General features: G+C 44.9%; 1 protein-coding gene across 7 annotated transcripts; it reads left to right on the top strand.

Annotated features, from left to right (window-relative positions):
- The first annotated feature begins 2,516 nt into the window (after positions 1 to 2,516).
- Positions 2,517 to 17,820, top strand: magl (MAX dimerization protein MGA-like). 7 transcript variants are annotated; one of them, XM_035617077.2, is made up of 20 exons: positions 2,517 to 2,949; positions 5,009 to 6,186; positions 6,809 to 7,232; positions 7,332 to 7,428; positions 7,535 to 7,648; positions 7,798 to 7,923; positions 8,119 to 8,229; positions 8,411 to 8,816; positions 9,200 to 9,374; positions 9,497 to 9,734; positions 10,180 to 10,349; positions 10,573 to 10,789; positions 10,895 to 11,124; positions 11,420 to 11,647; positions 11,727 to 11,988; positions 12,346 to 12,971; positions 13,102 to 13,359; positions 15,000 to 15,111; positions 15,240 to 15,890; positions 16,005 to 17,820. In XM_035617077.2, exons 2-20 carry the CDS (start codon positions 5,021 to 5,023, stop codon positions 16,895 to 16,897), a joined length of 6,504 nt encoding a protein of 2,167 aa, XP_035472970.2. In that variant the 5' UTR covers positions 2,517 to 2,949; positions 5,009 to 5,020; the 3' UTR covers positions 16,898 to 17,820. The 7 variants fall into 7 exon arrangements, with proteins under 7 accessions (XP_035472970.2, XP_035472965.2, XP_035472969.2 ...); XM_035617072.2 differs by having other exon boundaries at positions 2,517 to 2,966; XM_035617076.2 differs by having other exon boundaries at positions 2,517 to 3,366.
- The last annotated feature ends 132 nt before the right edge of the window (positions 17,821 to 17,952 follow it).

Below are 17,952 nucleotides of genomic sequence, written 5' to 3'. Positions count from 1 at the left end.
TGTTTATAGAAGCTCTCTCACAGCCTCCCAGTAGGAGGAGGGCAAGTGTATCTCATGTGGTGCGATGCAACCGCAAATAAACGCTGAAGACGTAACAAGTCTCTGCTCCTCTCGGATAAATTCAGACTCACAAGCTCAAACTGCCTTATTTTTTCAAATTGTAAAAGGAAATGACACTGTTGTGCACAGAACAACATGACCTGTGTTTACAGTCGAGTAAGGTGCAGCACATTTTGTATCTTGACCCAGTCACTCTTTACAGTCATCTGCTGCTCTCTCATTGGGGTGTAAGTGCAGTTATTCCATTACCTGTGGATAAGATAAGCCGCCGAACGCTGAAGTGCACAGTTATTGACGAGCCGTCTCATTCATGACTGGTTTGTCCTGTGACATGTCATATGCATTGAGACCCGTGACCTGACTGAGAAGTAACATTGATTCTGTTTTGACACGAGACAAAGGGAGGTTTACGCTTGTGGCCTGAGCTTTGTAACGTTGATGAACAGACTTCTATTGAAAGTGAAAATGATCAGACACAGGTCCCAAGTTAGTCCTGGTGAGCTACTGAGTCTGTGATAAATTTTTGGGATCTCTTTAATTATTAGTTATAAAAATATCTACACTGAATGTTTACAATCTGTTTTTAAACTGGTGATGATTGATTAAATAGGCTATTATGCCGGTTCATGATCATTTTAAACTTGGTTGGACATTTGTGACAGAACTCACAAAGGTCATACAGAGTCTTTGCATTGTTCATTGTCTGCGCTGCCACTTCTGATTTTGTCTCAGTGACATCTCATTTTGGTTGCTGTCGGTACAAACTGTACTGTTTGTTATGTAACACAAATGACTTTAATGAATTTATTTCACTAGCATCTTAATAGACATATTTCAAGCAGGTTGCACAATCTACATTTCAAGAAATAAAGTTGATGATGACATGGTCAGACTTTTTACAATGTCACAAGAGGTTAAACAGAAAGTATAAAACGGTTTTGTGTTTATTTCAGTATCCCCATTCTGAAAAAAAGTTATGATTAATTTCTTCATTTTCACAAATTAAAGGTGTATTTTAAACATCCACCCAGTCAGTCATAGGCTACAGTATTTGAATTGTATTGTGAATATTTTATGTGTAATGCATAACAAATACTCTGTTCATCCGGAGCACATCTATTGTTACCTGGGAAATGGAAAAGGTGCCTGCGGTGGATATTACAGCCATATTCAAGGGATTTGCTTTGTGCACAATAATTGCCTATTGTCTTAATATGAATGCATTTATTATTTGACATACAGCTTGTGTGTAAAAGTATTATAAAGTCCAATCCTCGCGAATACTACACATCTTGTTCATAGTCTTTCAAAGCAGTATAGCGGCACAGGTTGGATTATCAATACACATATTTTTACAACAGGATTAACTGAACGTGAGGCGCATCACCACGAGATATCCACGTGGAACACAAACGACGGGGTGAACTGTTTTCCCACTTCCTGCTCGCGGTTAGACAGACCCCGCCTGGTTCACACAAATACATGTCACGTTAGAAAATGGGGCATTTTCTTATTTTGATTCTCAATAGGCTGGGTTATGACACTACGATGAAGCCTTTTCGTTTAAATTAAGAAAAGTCACGTTGTTTGGGGGGTTTTATGCCACAGGCGAGAAATACCTCTGATGACATGACTTACTCTGATTTAATATGTAATCTGGCGTCGAATCCACACACGCATAAGCAGCAGTTGCGATGCATATTCGCCACATGTACTCATATATTATTGGTTCGTTCAGTGATGTTTACACGGACCACGGAGCCATTGAACGCAACCCCATCCCTCCTCGCCCCCACACGTCTCCCACTGATCACACACCTTCATGAATATATGTCGACTCAGCTGTGGGCGGCAGGCACAATGTTTGGTTGGCTCACCCTGTCGCCAGATAGAAGGTTGGTTCCCATCATTTGTTGCAAGGTTAGACATATGATTTTGGGGGCGATTCAGTTTGTGGGAAAATACGCGGAAATATTTTTAAAACACCATAAAAAAAGACATTAATTTCGTCGAGTCCAGCTGCCCTTTAAGACAACTATAAAATAAATTAAAGGCTGTATAATTCAGCTAATGGGGTGCATAATTCACAGATCAGGGATTAAATTAGCTGCATGTGTAATATTCCATATCAATCAAATCCATGTGCACATTAGACCTAAATGTTACGGCTATAGGCCACATAGAGGCTAAACATGACTAAGTGTGTATCTTATCATTTTGTAAAGACTTTGTGCTTCAAAGCCAACACAGGTAACTAACTGACACCCAGTAAATAGCCACCACCCAACGATCGCCATGCTTCAACTTACTGTACAACACGAGTGGTAAATATAGAGACAATAACTTTTAACTATCTTATTGATATTGACTCATTCTATTTTAACCATTTGCTTGTTGCATTTTGTTGACGCACACATGCATTATTATGATTTTTTAACCGCAACTTCTCGTCGCCATCTTTGACAGAGAAACAATGGTCATGGCCGGAGTTTGTGGAGTCAGTGTCCTTATCGTGAAGCTTATCCAGGGGTTGTGGCTTCGCAGCGCACGGGTCAGTGTTGACAGGTTGTCTCAGGGGAGCTCAACATGCACACTGCGCTGCTTATTCTATTTCAACAGCTAACTTTTTTAAATGTATTTCTAATCGGCGGCGTGGTCGGGTCATTTAACCTCGACGAGCAAAAAAACTGGTCGTTAAAATCCTCCGGAGGGAGCGTTCGTATTGGCTACTGGAGCTCAACCGCCATGGCGGACGTGTTACGTCACAGCACGAGAGCACTGTGTGTGTGTGTGTGTGTGTGTGTGTGTGTGTGTGTGTGTGTCGAGGGGCAAAGAGGAGTGTGACCGTGTGCTCCGGAGAGGGTGAGACACGGAGATGTGATCGCCAAGGTAAAAGAAGAAAAAAGGTAACAGAGAAAGTCTCAGGTGTTGTTGCTCTCGGCGCAGGGATAACGCGACGGAAAACATTTCCACGCAAACTTGCGGAGAGTTGTCCTCACGGGTTTCGCGGGAACAAGCGAGGACAGAACCCACCGCACACTTCCGCGGGATGGTGCCGTGCCGCGCCTCGCGCGCCGGCGGAGGGGGGTGATGCTGTGCATGCGCCTGTGACTCCGCTGCGCGCACGCGCCCGGGTCGCTCGACGCGAGCACACGAGCGTGGCTCTCGGCCTCCATTTGCCAGTTCGCGTTCGATGGATTCGACGAGGCGCTCCTCGACTGCGACGCGCAACAGTTGGAGTTTCGCCGGGAACGTTGTTACTGCGTCGCGGCCGCGGGCCACGAGGCTTCCACCGGTCGGCGCGAGGTGAGGCGTCAGTGGAACCTGCAACTTTTTCCAACTTGGTGAGCGGTGGAGCGGAGGCGGCCTTCCCTCCCTCCCCGCGGCGTGTGAGGAGGAGGAGGAGACGCTGCCGAGCAACTTCAGTTGTCAGCGCGGCTTCATGTCTTGGAAGGAAAACTGGTTCCAGGGAGAGTAGCCGGGGGGTTGTGTCGTAAATGTGCCGGTAGTCGTTCGCTCGGCCGGCTAACACCTTCAACTACAGCGGCCGTGTGTCGGTGTGACCGTGTGGTCAGTGCACGAACAGACGAGGAAGCAGGTTCCCTCTGTAGCTCTGTCCCCTGTCGTCGACGGACAGGACCTAACGTGGCGCTGCAAACTGAGGTGGACACGATGCCCTGTACGAGTGTGTGTGTGTGTGTGTGTGTGTGTTATCTGTAGTTAGGACAACAGGCCTGTCCGAGCATTACAGCCATGTCCTCAGCTGGGCGACACCAGGCCGCCGATTGGTCAGTCACATCACAGCTCACCTCATTCGGGCAAAGTCCACCTTTGTCGGACAGCCAAGATACATTGTTAAACTATCACCAAGTCTGAGACATAAGTTGTCTTGTGCATCTATAAAACGTATATATAAGTAGAATCAGACACGTGATATAATGTATATATAAGCCAGCTAAGGGGAGGGGGCTACTATCCCTTTCCTCCAAGAGCTCAGAATTGGTGTTTAAAAAAAAGAAAGAGATGTAGACCAGATATCATCTAGCATTTAATGTTTTCAATTCTGTGACCTTACAGATAACTCTATGCAACATCATCACAAAAACTTAGTCTTCGTACGACGTCACACCCTAACTAAGAAATATTTATTTTGTCTATGTGTGTTTGATAAATAAATGTTTTACATCCATTAGAGCAAGTCACCAACAGCTTTTCAAAGGACCAGCTATGGCCCAAGGCTGTAAATAAATAATAATTTCTCCATTAGCAGCTGATATATCTTTCAGGAGGGTATGGCCTATCCTAAAAAAATCCTCAGCGATGGTTTAATTCTTATTTGAATTTCTGTTTGACAGATATTTTGAAAAAATTCCCAGGTGCTTTTTAAAAACCGCAATCTTAGAAACCTGGATGCCCTCCAATTTTTATTTTATATAAAAACAACCGCTTTGATATTGACTTTATACATCTAATTTCTGAATTTGATTGCACAGAAAATGCGGTTGCATCTTGAATTAAGGCGGCCATGTTTATATTATCAGCCAAGCATATCCAAGATCTGTCATTTATGGTATCTAATGTTTCAGCACTGCCGATTCTACAGGTAGCTCTCAGCAGCTCTTTAAATTGTTAATCTTTTTTCAAAGAATGAATTGAACTTATGTGAATGTTAATTAACATGGAAAACTATCCAAAAAACAGATAAACAAATATAATTAATTTTTAGAGTAGAGCTGAGCTGCACATTCTAGGTTTTACTGATTGCTGAACATTTAACTGTTTACATGTCTTGATTTATCTTTAGTGGCTCTTCTTTCTTTCTTAATCTCAGCCAGTGTTTGTTCTGCTCGAATGAGCTGTCATTGTTTTTGTTGGCTTCGTTAAAAAAAACAATGTTTTTGGCTTCACATACATGAATGACACTATTATTCTTATATTATTTTATCAGCTGTCAAACGAGATGGAAGAACTGCTGCCATTGGATAAGCCCGCTCCAGACTCTGAACTCGCACCCATGGAGGACCCCCATGTAGTGGAGGATGAGAAGGGGAGCCCGACTGACGCTCCTCCTCCTACCGTCCCTGTTTCAACGCCTCATTTTCCTCCCACTATGGCTAATTTCACTGATGAGACTGTGATTGAGAACAGAGCCATCTCCATGGCGAGCAATGACTGCAGCTCCGCGCTCTCGTCCCCCGCTGAAGCCAGCCCAGCCAAGCCGGCTGCATCGTCCCCTCATAACTGTGAAGGGGCTGTTGAAACAAGTCCAGCTACCTCATACATAGCGTCTGCGTCAGACTCTTTAAACTGCACGGGGACGAGCCTCGTCAGCATTGCCGAACCGCCACCACTGCTGTCCGAGGTGCCGTCGACCACGTTTGGCAGTCTGCACTTGGAAAGTGATTATTCCAACACGCTGACCTTCAAAGGCGTCACTGTCACTTTGGAGAATAACAAAGTGTGGAGGCAGTTCCATGGCTGTGGAACGGAGATGATTCTCACTAAACCGGGGCGCCGCATGTTCCCTTACTGCCGATTTCGCCTCGCGGGCTTAGATCCTGAGTGCCAGTACAGTCTGGTCCTGTCCATAGTTCCATCTGACCAGTACAAATACCGCTGGAACAGATCCCAGTGGGAGATCAGCGGACCGGCGGAAAACCAGGCCCAGGGTCTGATCCGAGCCTTCGCCCACCACTTCTCAACCTGCAAAGGCTCCGACTGGATGGGCAGCTTGGTGTCTTTCTACAAGCTCAAACTGACCAATAACTCTCAGGACCAGGACAACCACATAATCCTACACTCCATGCATCGCTACATTCCCCGGCTGCACGTGATCCCTGTCCCAGAAGACGTTGTGACCACACCTGACCAGCCTGTGGTTATGGGGCCGGAGAGCATGACCTTCACTTTTCCACAAACGGAATTTATGGCTGTGACGACTTACCAGAATTTTCGGATTACCCAGCTGAAAATTAACTACAACCCGTTTGCAAAAGGCTTCAGGGAGAACGGGAACAACCCCCGCCTCAACAGGGTTGCCACAGACGCTCAAACCGTGGTGAGGTTAGACACGCGGGCTGACGTTTCAGAACAAAGTGAAAGCAAAGAGGCGGCTGTGGATCTAAGGTAAGTTTTGGTTTTGATGTCTGATTTGGTTCCTTTGCACCACATTGATGTTAATCTAGTATATACCATTGGACAATATACTGTCATAACTGCAGTATTAGGTCAGCATACATACAATACAAATGTAATTAAAGTATCCAAAATATTTTTATATAATTCATTAGAATAAATTCTCAAGGCTTGATTAAAGAAGCTACCATTTCTACAGAATGTCGACCTGCCATTAATTTGAGCAAACTTCTGTTCCACAGTCTTGATTGAGATTTGTTTGTGACAAAATTCACATAACCAAAATCAGCATTTAATGCAAACCTGCTTCTTAACGTTTGTAAGGCATATTACCACTGTCTAAGGACCCAAGTCTGACTTTGGGATGAAGCTATCAGGTGCAGGATTGGGAGTCACATATATTAGAATGTAAGCTTGTTATTCAGTGGCAAACATGGGACATAAAGTAGTCCCTTCATCTGCTGGAATCAGCTTATTGAAATACCATCGCCACATGTGGTGCCATCACAAATTAATATATTTTTGATCGAAAGCATCATTCAATCCTTCATATCATTCATAAATTTCTATGTTTAGTATCCATGTACAATATTCCCTTTCACGTGTCCCGCAGCACAAAGAACCACTGCGTCACGACTCCCATCCCAAATGTGCAAGAGACCAGGCTTGTCCTGAAGCCCATAATGTCGGCACCTTCAAATAAGGATGTACCGTACGTCCCCTGTATCAGAGGCAAACACGCCCTTGGTGAGCTAGTTCTTGTGGAAGAGAACCTCAACGTCGGGGTAAACTCAAAGTTGCGGCCAGGCCCCAAAGTAGCTCCTGCTCCCTCGACGTCGACCCTGGGGTCATCGCCGAGGACCCGCAAGAGAAGGAAGAAGATGAGCAGGCGTTGGGCGAATTACCGGCAAAGAGAGTGGAAATCTGCTGCTGCTGCCGCCCCTCCCCCGGTCGTCCACAGCCCATCGCTGACTGCCGCTTTGCAACCAGAGCTGGATGATGTAGAGGGCCTGCTGTTTGTGTCATTCACCTCAAAGGTAAAACACAACAAATGGTGTCAGCATGTATCTGAAAGGGAGTGGGCCATGGTAAAAGTTCTGTAAAGTGTTGGCTTCATTGGTCCCTGTGTCTCACAGGATGCTCTTGAGGTTCACATCAGGAACATGCCAGCAAACGGCACAGCATCAGCATCTCCAGTTTCCCTGACGACTCCAAACAAACTGAAGCAAACAGGTGAACATGTAATTTCATGTACTATTCTGTTGTAACCTAGTTTATTGTTCTCACATAACAGTGCATCATGATCCGCCTGTAAACATTTCTGTGGTGATTGTTTTAGTGGAGGTGATCCCGGAGACCGACGGGGAGAAGATTGCCCGCATGGAGTCTGTCCTGCTGCAGGACCTCAGAGTTGTCAAACACAGACAGGTCATCCACCCTGTGCTGCGGGAGGGTGAGTTTTTACAACACATACACACACACACACACACACACACACACACACACACACACACACACACACACATCCTAGTGGCTGACGCGGTTATACCAAGTGAAGTAATGTGAATATGTTCTCTCTGACTCCTTTTTGTCCCTTGCTAGTCGGGTTGAAGTTGAGCTCCCTGGACCCCACCAAGTCCATTGACCTGCAGTATCTCGGGGTTCATCTGCCGCTACCTCCAGCTCCAGCAAACCTACCAGAACACGTCAACTCCAAGGCTCTTGGTGGTGAGATGAACTGATCTTTGACAGTTTGTGCACACTTGATTGACAGTGATGTCTTGTCATAAACATAATTTCCTCTACCGAGGAGTTTTGTGATGTCTGTTTGTTTGTGGGCTTTTTTGTGAGCAAGATACAAGATTACTTAAACCACATTGTGTCCTTTAACTGAAGGCTGAACGCAGTATGTTTCCTCCACAGATAATGGATTACCCTTCATCTCCCGCACAGGGAAGACATGTGACATGACAAAAATCAAAGGCTGGAGAAACAAGTTCATTAAAAGAAAAGAACCGGCTCCTAACTGTGATGGTGAGCTTTGTTCGTCTTGTTGTAGTATCTGCGGTGCCCCCATTTTATCATTCAGTGGGATTAGTTTTGTCTTGTAATTACTAAAAGATTAACTGAACTGAAACCAGTTGAATATATTAGTGTCTCATTCATTATTCCCCCATTGATGAATTAAAGTCTCTTTATTCTTCCTCTCCAAAAGGATTACAAAAGAACCTATCTGCCTTCTGCAGCGACATGTTGGACGAGTACTTGGAAAGCGAAGCCCAGCAAATCAGCGAACGGGCCGCTGCCTTCTCCGCCAGCCCGGAGGGCTCCGTGGCATATCAGCTTCCCGCTAAAGGCTCCAGCTATGTGAAGACCCTGGACAGTGTACTCAAGCATCGAACCGCCGCTTCCAACAGACCCTGTCCCCTCTCCCACAAACCCCATCTCTACTCTGCCCTGACGTCACAGGCTCCTCCTCTGCCCCGCCCTGCTACACCTGTTCAGGCCGAAGCTCCGTCCACGCCGCGGTCGTCATCTTCACATACACAGCCCGGAGCCTCGCCCACGGGTGATGCTAAGGATGCTGCTGGGTCTACTCACACTAGTGCCGTTTCACAGAGGTAAGCAAGGACACGTTAGTCTACTATTTTATGTGATTTTACTGTCATGAAAGCTCCTTTTTTGTGAGTTATAAATTGTCTCTCAGGCTATTTAAGACCTGGAGGCTGGAGGTTTCCTACCCCTGAGCTAGAGGAAAGGAAAACATTATTTTACACATTTATTTCCATTTGTACTTTCTTCTTGTAATGACATCATTTATAAATATGCTGCCTTTGAAGATGTGTTCTTGTTTTCATCTTAGTTTGGGGGTAATAGGAATTGCTTTGGCCGCTTGATATTATTGCTGCCAAAGCAACACGCTTACTTTGAGGAGACGTACATATGACAGCCTAGTCTTCGTAACCCCAGGCCTTTTTTTGATATAAATATCTTTTCATGTAAGACCAACAGTGAGCCCCGGGCAGAACCAAGCAATGGCACACAGACCTCCAGGCCTCACCAAGTTCGAGCTCAAGCTGTGGCAGATGGAGCTCGGGCCCCTGAACCAGGGTCTGAGCAGAACGCAGCTGACTGCAGACAGGCTGTCAGTGGCTCTGTCTGTGATGTTGACAAAACAGGTACGCAGCATGCTTTTGTCTGTTCTGATGTCGTTCTTTTTTGTGTTGTTTTTTTTTCAAACTGAGAAAAAAAACGTTGAAAGTAATTTGTGTTGTCTGTCTTCTCTTTTGCTGTCAATCAGATGCTGTACAGCCATGGCTTTAAAGTACCCTCACATCCAAAGTATGACGATGGGCGACCTGAATGTGCTCAGGAGTTCTGCAGACTGGGCTGCGTGTGTTCCAGCCTCCAGCATGTGAACAGGGGTCCTCTCCACTGTCGGCGGCCTGGCTGCATGTTTGGCTGCGACTGCTTCAAGCGCAAGATCACCATGCAGCTTTCTGCCGGGGAGAGCGAACAACAGATCCAACCTCTTTACTGTAAGATCAAGATCATAGTTTTTTAAAATATATTTTATGTCCTTTTGTTGGTTTGTTTGTTGGAGTGTTTGTCAACTGGATAACTCTTGAAACAATGAATGGAAACATTACGAGATTTGGTGTTTTTTTTATATTTTCACTGATTTCCCCAGGGTATAATGCATGGATACTGATGAAAAAAGGCAGGTGTATTTAGGGGACTGATATCTATGAGTCTGTGCATTGTGCAATTTGGTGATTTGATAGACAAGAGGACTGTTGGGCCTTCAAAGTGGTTCTTGATGGTTTTGAAAATGTATGACTTTTAATTGATTTTTTCTTTGACAGGGCCTAACATTTCAAATATCATTATAAGCATTTGAGTCTCCACTTCCATTTGCCTGCTCTGTTTGCTCACAACCCGCAGTGACGAAAGTGTTAATGAGATGCTTTTATTCCTCCCCAGCCATGACTAATAAGGAACATGCGGTCCAACCTCGCCCAAGCACCCACACTAATAAACTGTGGAACCGCAACACTCACGATGTGGATCCAGAGCCGCTGTTCGCCCCCAAAACTCCTCAATATTCGGCAAAGACTCTGAAACGCAGCAGCGCAACTCGTCCAGTGCAGCCGGTAAAATATAATCTTTATTTTATTGGTTTTTCTGAGGCTTTTCCAAATCTTTGCACTAAAATCTCTTGATTCATACATTACGTTTCTGTAAATACTACTATAAGTAATGGAAGTTGTAAGATTTTTTTTTTTTAAATGATGGTGTAAAAATGTGTGCTTGTTTTTTTTTTTTCTTCCACCCTTTGTCCCTTTTTTAAAACTGATTTACAATTGATCATTTCAGATAAACGAGGAAGACAAAGATCCCGTGTATAAATATTTGGAGAGCATGATGACATGTGCACGTGTTCGAGAATTCAACAGCAAGCTTCGTCCAGAAGTTGTAGAGCAAAAGATCCTCGACGTGTCTGCAGCAAACGCCACGACAAAACTGCCAAAGAGGACAGCTGACAACCCGCCAAGACACTGCCCAAGGTCTAAAAAGACTCTTAAGACAGCAGGTAAAGAAACCAGCGGGATGATTTTAATACATAATATAATTTTGTTTGTGGAAACGAGACTGTTGCATATACATATACATAACCAAACATCATCTTGTCCCTCAGCAGAGAAGACCAGTCAGGAAACAACAGCCAGTGAAGCCGATGCAAAGAAGCAAATACAGATCCAGTCAGCGTGCCAGTGGGACACAGACCACAAAATGGTCCTGGAAGCTTTATGTCAACGCATGAACCAGAACAGGTTGTCTCGGCGTTTCCGCGTAGGACCTTACCTCATCTGCCCCGTCGCCAAGATCTTCATGAAGAAGCCCAGTGGCTCGCTCGTCACCTACAGGGTAAGTCTGCATCTGCATGTTGTGATATTTGAATAGTCACAAAGAAAATGCTGCATCGCCAGTCTAAGAAATACTTCTGCTGTTGTCCTGGCCGTCGTAATAGTGAAGATATTTTTTCACCTTTTACTTACTGACTTAATGGCTATTTGCATGATCAGTTACAAAGAACAGCAAGTCCAAAATAGACCAGCCTGGGAAAATGATAAGCTCTCAGCGGTTGTTCTTAAGTAACGCCTGCCCTCGTTTCATAACTGGATTTTTTTTTTTTTAATCTCCATACTCCATGTTCCTGTAGGTGAACATAAGTAAACCATCAACGGTCAGTGAAGAAGAGGAGGAGGAATTTGATGACAGTGATGAGGAAAAGCTTTCCAATAAAAGCTTTGGTGAGGAGGACGATGGTCAAGCTGAAGGGTTAGAGATGCGGGTGGGCGTCACGCCCTTCCTAAGTGGAGTTTTACCTGCTGGCAGACTGGTAGCCAGAACCAAGCCTGTTGGCTGCCAGGCATATGGACTTATACAGGTCAGTGTCAAGGAACCCACACCCCATTTATCTAACACTTTTAATATGGTTATACAGTTTATATTTCTTCCTTTTACAGGTAAATGGAAAAGCCTACAATCAGGCCCGACTGTTGCTGGGAAGCATAGGATCTCTACACCCTGCCAACCGCCTCGCAGCCTATGTCACGGGCCGCCTGCGTGCTCCCGCTGACATTTTTCACAAACACTCCAAGAAGCCTGACTCTTCACCAAAAAACAACACTCCTGGTACTCTGCATGTGAAATCTGCAAACGCAGCAGTCCCTCAAATGATCACTGCGAGGAGGACCACTGATCTGGAGATGGCAACGCAGCCACCAGGTAAGATTTTCTCTGTTGTTGATTACTTTTCAGTTTCGATTAGCCACGTGTGCTATGGTCCACCAACACACACCTGTGGATGCTGCATCCAAGGAAACGACACTACCACACATAAATGAACTGCTTGTAAATCTAGTTTCTGTGACCAAGCAGATGTTTAAGATAAAACTAAGGGCGTTTTCACACCTGTAAGTCCAAACCAAGGTTCATGTCTTTTTTTTTTTAATTTCATTAATTTTAATCCATTCTCCAGGATTTCACTGTAAAGATTTGCACACTTGGAATATTTCTAATCAGGCATCATCATAATCATTTCTTTGTCTCACCAACCTGCCCTGCGTTGTTTTGTCACTTCAGTTAAGCTCCGGCTTGACTCCTGCAGAACAGGATCCATCGCCTTTCCACAGCCTCAAATCTCCTCCAGCTTCAAGGCCGTCCAGTCGTTCATCTCGAGCCAACTCAGCTCAGGCCGACCCTTCCTGAGCAGCTCCACGTCCTCGCCTGTGTCCCTCACCGTCTCCCCCGCGCTGAAAACCCCCAACTTCCTCGGACAGAGAGGGACCTATTCATTCAGGATTTGCCCTCCAGCCGGCCAGAGCACCAGAGGCCAGAACCCACCAGGCATTACCTTGCCTGGGGGCTTCACCCTCATTGAACTCCCAAAGCCTGGGGCTAGTTCAACCACACAACGATCAGAAACTGTAAACACTACAAACGTGGCTGGTGTGGATAAATCCCTGCCACACAAAGATGCTTTGTTTAATTTTGGTTTAGATGCAAATTGGCTTGGCTTGGACACTCTTAATGCAGGTAAAGCCCTTTCGAGCACATCATTGGAGCCTGGCTCCTCATCTAAGATGGTACATGGTGAGAAGATGCCTTTAGGTCAGAGTGATGAAGCCAACAGCAAAAAGGTGCTTGATTTCCTATCAGAGGGCCTAAGCTCCGAAGACTCGGACTACTGTGTAGAGGGAGACGAAGATGTAAGTTTAAGTTCACTTTTTTTTTTCTTGAAATATGGTTCAAAAATGTCAGTTGTTTTGTATTAACAAATATGATCTCGTAGACATATTTACAGCTTCAAAACCGTCTTCTGAACGCTGTTTTCTTCAGGAAGAGCCATTGGACGTCGAGACCGTAGAGGAAGCAGAACAAGAAATGGCCGTCGCAAATTTGAAGCAGGCCCCTGTCAATGGATCACAGGAGTCACAGGATCAAATGTTCCATGAACTGACGAGCAACAACAGGAGGCGAGAGAACCACACGGCGCTGGAAAGGCAGAGACGCTCTGACCAGCGGCACCTCTTTGACAAACTCCAGAAGGTCCTTCAGAGCGACCCCAAGGCCCCCAGGCTCCACCACCTCGCACTGGTCAGTTCCACATCATGCTCAGGCAGTTTTATTAATATTTTTATTTTAATTAAGATGGGCCAGAAGAAATAACAAAAAAGTCATTTCCAAGTCAAATCACCATGTGCAAAATGTCACATAATAACCAGCTGCCCGACATGTACATGAAATTGACACAAAAATAAACTTGTTTGTTAAATAACAATAAATAATTATATTTAAAAAATGCTCCTTTCTTGCATCACAGAATGCACAGAGCTTTGCAAACAGGGCACAGCGAGGCTGAATGAAGCTTGCAACGTTTGTTTCGGTGCAGAAGCTGCAACATTTTACACACTCCTCGTACTGCGGTTTATGGCGCTGTTGTAAATGGTGGTAGAGATTCCTCATGCTCGAACTTTTAGTTGCAACCTGTTTACGGGATTCTCTTCACATCTGAAACTTTGAATCCATCTCCAAATGATCGAGCCAGTATTTGTAATACTCTTCGGCTGCTTTCCTCTCGTTTGGATCTGTCCGTGTTGGTGTTGCATGCAGGACTTGTGTGTGTGAGTGAGTGGGTAGTGGAGGGGCTCATAGAGGGGCGGGGCCAGGCGAAGTTGTGTGAGGGACAGACGGGGAGAGGAGAAACAGGCGAATTGGCGGCTCCGCGAAAGAAAGATTATAACGTTATTTTAACGCAACATAAATCTCGATATACACGATATTGTCTTATCCTATATCGTGTCTGAAAATATATTGATATATTTTAAAAACTCGATATATCGCCCAGCCCTACCACAAACTGCCAGAAACCCTTTTTCTATTTGGAAAAAACATAAAGATTAAATCTAGAGTATCCAAATGAAAATATATGCACTGCTGTAAGCAGCTTTAGCACCAGAGCCAACCCACCAGAGAGCCAGACACTGGCCAGTGCAGTTATCATAATAGAGAGGAAAGGTACTTTAAAACTCCCTAATGTAGAAGTGTTTCTCTGTCACGTTAAATATTCATGACTGAGGAAGGAATAATCCGAGTTAAAAGAGTTTAACAATTGTTTTGGTAAACTGCAACCTCAGGACTGTGGCCCGATCAAACAACCCCACAACTGTCATTATATTTTGATTCAAATGTTTCAAAATTCTCATTGGGTCACAGAAATATGTCGAACGTGAGAAATCACCTCAGCCATTAATGTGTCCACGTACGACTCTTTAACTCGGAGCAGTAAGCCGGTGAAGAAAATAGCTCAGTGTTTGTATGCAAACACTTCTCCAGTAACTCTGTTTGTTTTACCACTTCTAGTTTTTGAGGCAAACATGCAGAGAAGTCCAGCTTTATTTTTCCAGCCTACACACATAATTTAAAAAAAATGGACATTTTATAAGTGGTCTGTTATAGACAGTTATTTAAGAGTGATTTGACAAGTCACGTGCGCTTCACTGGCTTTATTAAAAGCTCTCCAATATGCCCGTGGAGTTTGTGAGTAAACATTAATTCTCTTAGCAACCATTTGTCGCAGAAGAGGAATGACGGATAATTGTTTTCCACAATGCTGGTGCATAATGTCGATCTGTACACGGCTGCCAACACAAACTGTTTACCCCCTTACCAAGGTTGTTGAGATAATCTATTCACAGCCCTCGTCACGATCTTCTGTCGTTGTCTCTGTTTGGCAGGCTCAAAAGGAAATCAGACACCTGACGGAGACCTCCAAATTTCTCATGGATAAGAAGAAGATGTTGACTCAGATTCATGCTGACTATGTGAAGAAGCTTTCTCTTCTGTCTGGTACGTACAATTTCTGTTGCTGCGTGTCGACGTCTGATAAAAATGGATAAATAAACGCAGCTGCTCATGTCTGGATGAACAGTAAAATAAAGTGTGTTCATTTTACCTCACCTTTTTTATTTATTTAGGAAAGCCTGTGATGTTGATTAAAAGCAAGCTGATGGATATCTGCCAGAGGCAAAAAATAAGAGAGAAGACGATGGAATTCAAGCCTTTCTTTTCAAAGTTGCTCCAGTCCAGAGCCGCTCTTCTGCAAGACACCACTTCCCAGTCCAACTTTCAGCAAATGCCACTGTTGCAGTCTAACTTCTTCGCGGCTCTATCTCAGGCCAAACCACACGCAGCTGCAGCCCAGAAGAATGTGCACCAAACGACTGCCGTGCTTCAGCCGAAGCCACAGAGGGCCCAATCCAGTGTGCACACACCCAAGCCCCTGTCCGCACCACGGCATCATATTAAGGCCGCGTCCTCCCCGGCGGCGGCGAAAGCCACCGCAGCCCCAGCGCAGGTAGAGAATCAGGTCAGTCACCAGCAGTCGAAGCTCGAGGACCAGCAGGAGGCACCTGGAGCTCCAGCCCAGGGCATGGGGCCCAAATCCCAGACTCGGGTCCCATCGGGTCCAGCTTCACTTCAGGTCACTGCAGCGCAGGATGGAGACTCACCTGTATTTTCAACACCCAAACCCCAAAACCCCTTCACTCAGCCCTCACAGTCCTTTTCTATTCCTCTGATCCGCTCCAAGACCGGCAGACTCATACTTCCCTCCTCTATGAAACCAAGTAAGTTGTTAAATAAATGAATTCATCCAGTTTACACCCTGGGTCTAATTCTTCCTTTAAAATGTGTAATTATAATATTATTAAATAAATATATATATATTTATCTTCTTACAGCTGGTAAACCAGGCTTCTTCACGCTCATGCTGATGAAGGCCAAGCAGAAGGAAGGAGAGAGTGCGATTAGCAGCTCAGCTAATACACAGCCTCCTGATGAGGACTCCAAGAACCAGGACAAGAGCTGTTCTTCATCCAATCACCTTTCGGGCTCAGCAAGCAGCCGTATTTTGGAGCAGGACAAAACTACATCTTCACATTCTGATCCAAAGCGTTCACCTTTAACAACTCCCCTGACTCAGCTCGCCATCCTTAACAAATCAATCCATGTGCCTGCGGCAGCCGCGCCAGCTGCGGACAACAAACAGGATGGAGCCACGGTGCCACTGGCAGCTGCCCGTCTGAGTTTTAACGGCGTGCGGCAGGTTCCTACTTCGGCAGAGGCTGTACGCAATCCTATTATTGTGGTCTGCCGCCGTCGAGGCAGGCCTCCAAAGAACCGCGTTGGTCCCCCTGTGTCCGCTGTGCTAGAGGAGATCAGGAGACGGAAACGTGAAGCGTCTATTCTGGTTGAAGAGGTTCAAAGTGGAAAAAAATCTGTGGAATTGAGCAGGACACGAGCCGGGCACAGCCCGGGGATGGCGAGCGACGTAGCAGATAGCCCCATGCCAGTGAAGCGAGGCAGAGGAAGGCCTCCGAAGAAGAAGAAGAAGTCCGCACACCCGTGGGGTGTAGTTGCACGAGAAGGAAAAAGTCTGTCTAACTCCAACGAGGACAGCCCGGTCAGAGTGTCTTCACGTTTTAAAAGCCCCGATAAGAACACCTTAACCGGCGATATGAACACATCACGGCCGTTAACGCGAGGCGCTTTAGGGAAGGACTTCCCCAGTGCCAAGAAACGTTCCTGGATCGATTTGGAGAAGGATCTGGAACCGGAGATCGAATTTGAATAGTCCCCCACATCTTCCTGCCGGTACAAAAGCCAGTGCACTGGGATATTTGACCTCAGTCTCACACTGAAACCTCACGCCTCTCTGAGGCAGCTGCCTGTCCCACCATCACCATCATTAAATGTGAACAAGTGACATCGGCCATTGAGAGCCTCACCAAATGTGCCTGTGGATGAAATCCAAATGACCAGAGATCAACACTCCATGCTGCTCTTTTCTGGCAGCACGCAACTCAGTTTTTCACACTGTAGTTTTCTGGTACAAAGAAGAGAGAAGAAGCATTAAGTGACCCGCTGAATGTATGAATGAAATAATTCAGTTTTGATGTGTCCTGTGGTAAAGTGTCACCTACAGTCAAATTCCTTCCTTAGGGTAGTAAGATTGATTAAAATGTTTTTGTTGAAGTGGTTTATTAATAATCTGTTGTATGAGAATAAGAGAAAACAGATTACATGAATTCAATGTTTAGCCTCATAGTGTAAGTAAAATGTCACACTGCGTCATTCACTGAGCTGTAAATGTTAATGTCTTTGGTATTTTTGTTAGGAGCTAGTCCGATGCTTAATTCTGCATTAGAATTCCTTCTTTGTCCCCAACTCAGTGAAAATCATCTTTAGGAGCACTTTATGGTTGTTTAAGTGTCTGGTTCACTTTTGTAACACAACGTAGTGCAAATACAAAAACAACTCTGACGTGTCACAAGCAATATAGACAAAAGCTATTTAGCCACGTATTGTAACTATAGAGAAAATAACCTGTAAATACTGTATTTCTTTTTTTTTTAAATTGCAATATATATCTTTGGAAGAATGATTTTTGAAACACTGGTTGTCCTGTTAACTCCTGACTTCTACGTTGAAAATGTGAAAAATCATGTGGCCTTTAAAATCAATAAAATGTTTGTGCATTTATCACATCACCCTTCAGTCTGTCAAAAACTCAAGACTAACTTAATGACAGATATCATGCTTCACACTTTATTCCACCCCGCACTCACATTTATAGTTTATCATTTATATTTTATTACATTTAATATACACCTAAAAGGAACTGCTAAT

The sequence above is a fragment of the Scophthalmus maximus genome, chromosome 18 (assembly GCF_022379125.1).
Source record: "Scophthalmus maximus strain ysfricsl-2021 chromosome 18, ASM2237912v1, whole genome shotgun sequence".
Taxonomy (NCBI): Eukaryota; Metazoa; Chordata; class Actinopteri; order Pleuronectiformes; family Scophthalmidae; genus Scophthalmus; species Scophthalmus maximus.
The sequence above is the reverse complement of the archived record's forward strand: the minus strand, read 5'-3'. Positions and strand labels throughout refer to the sequence as shown.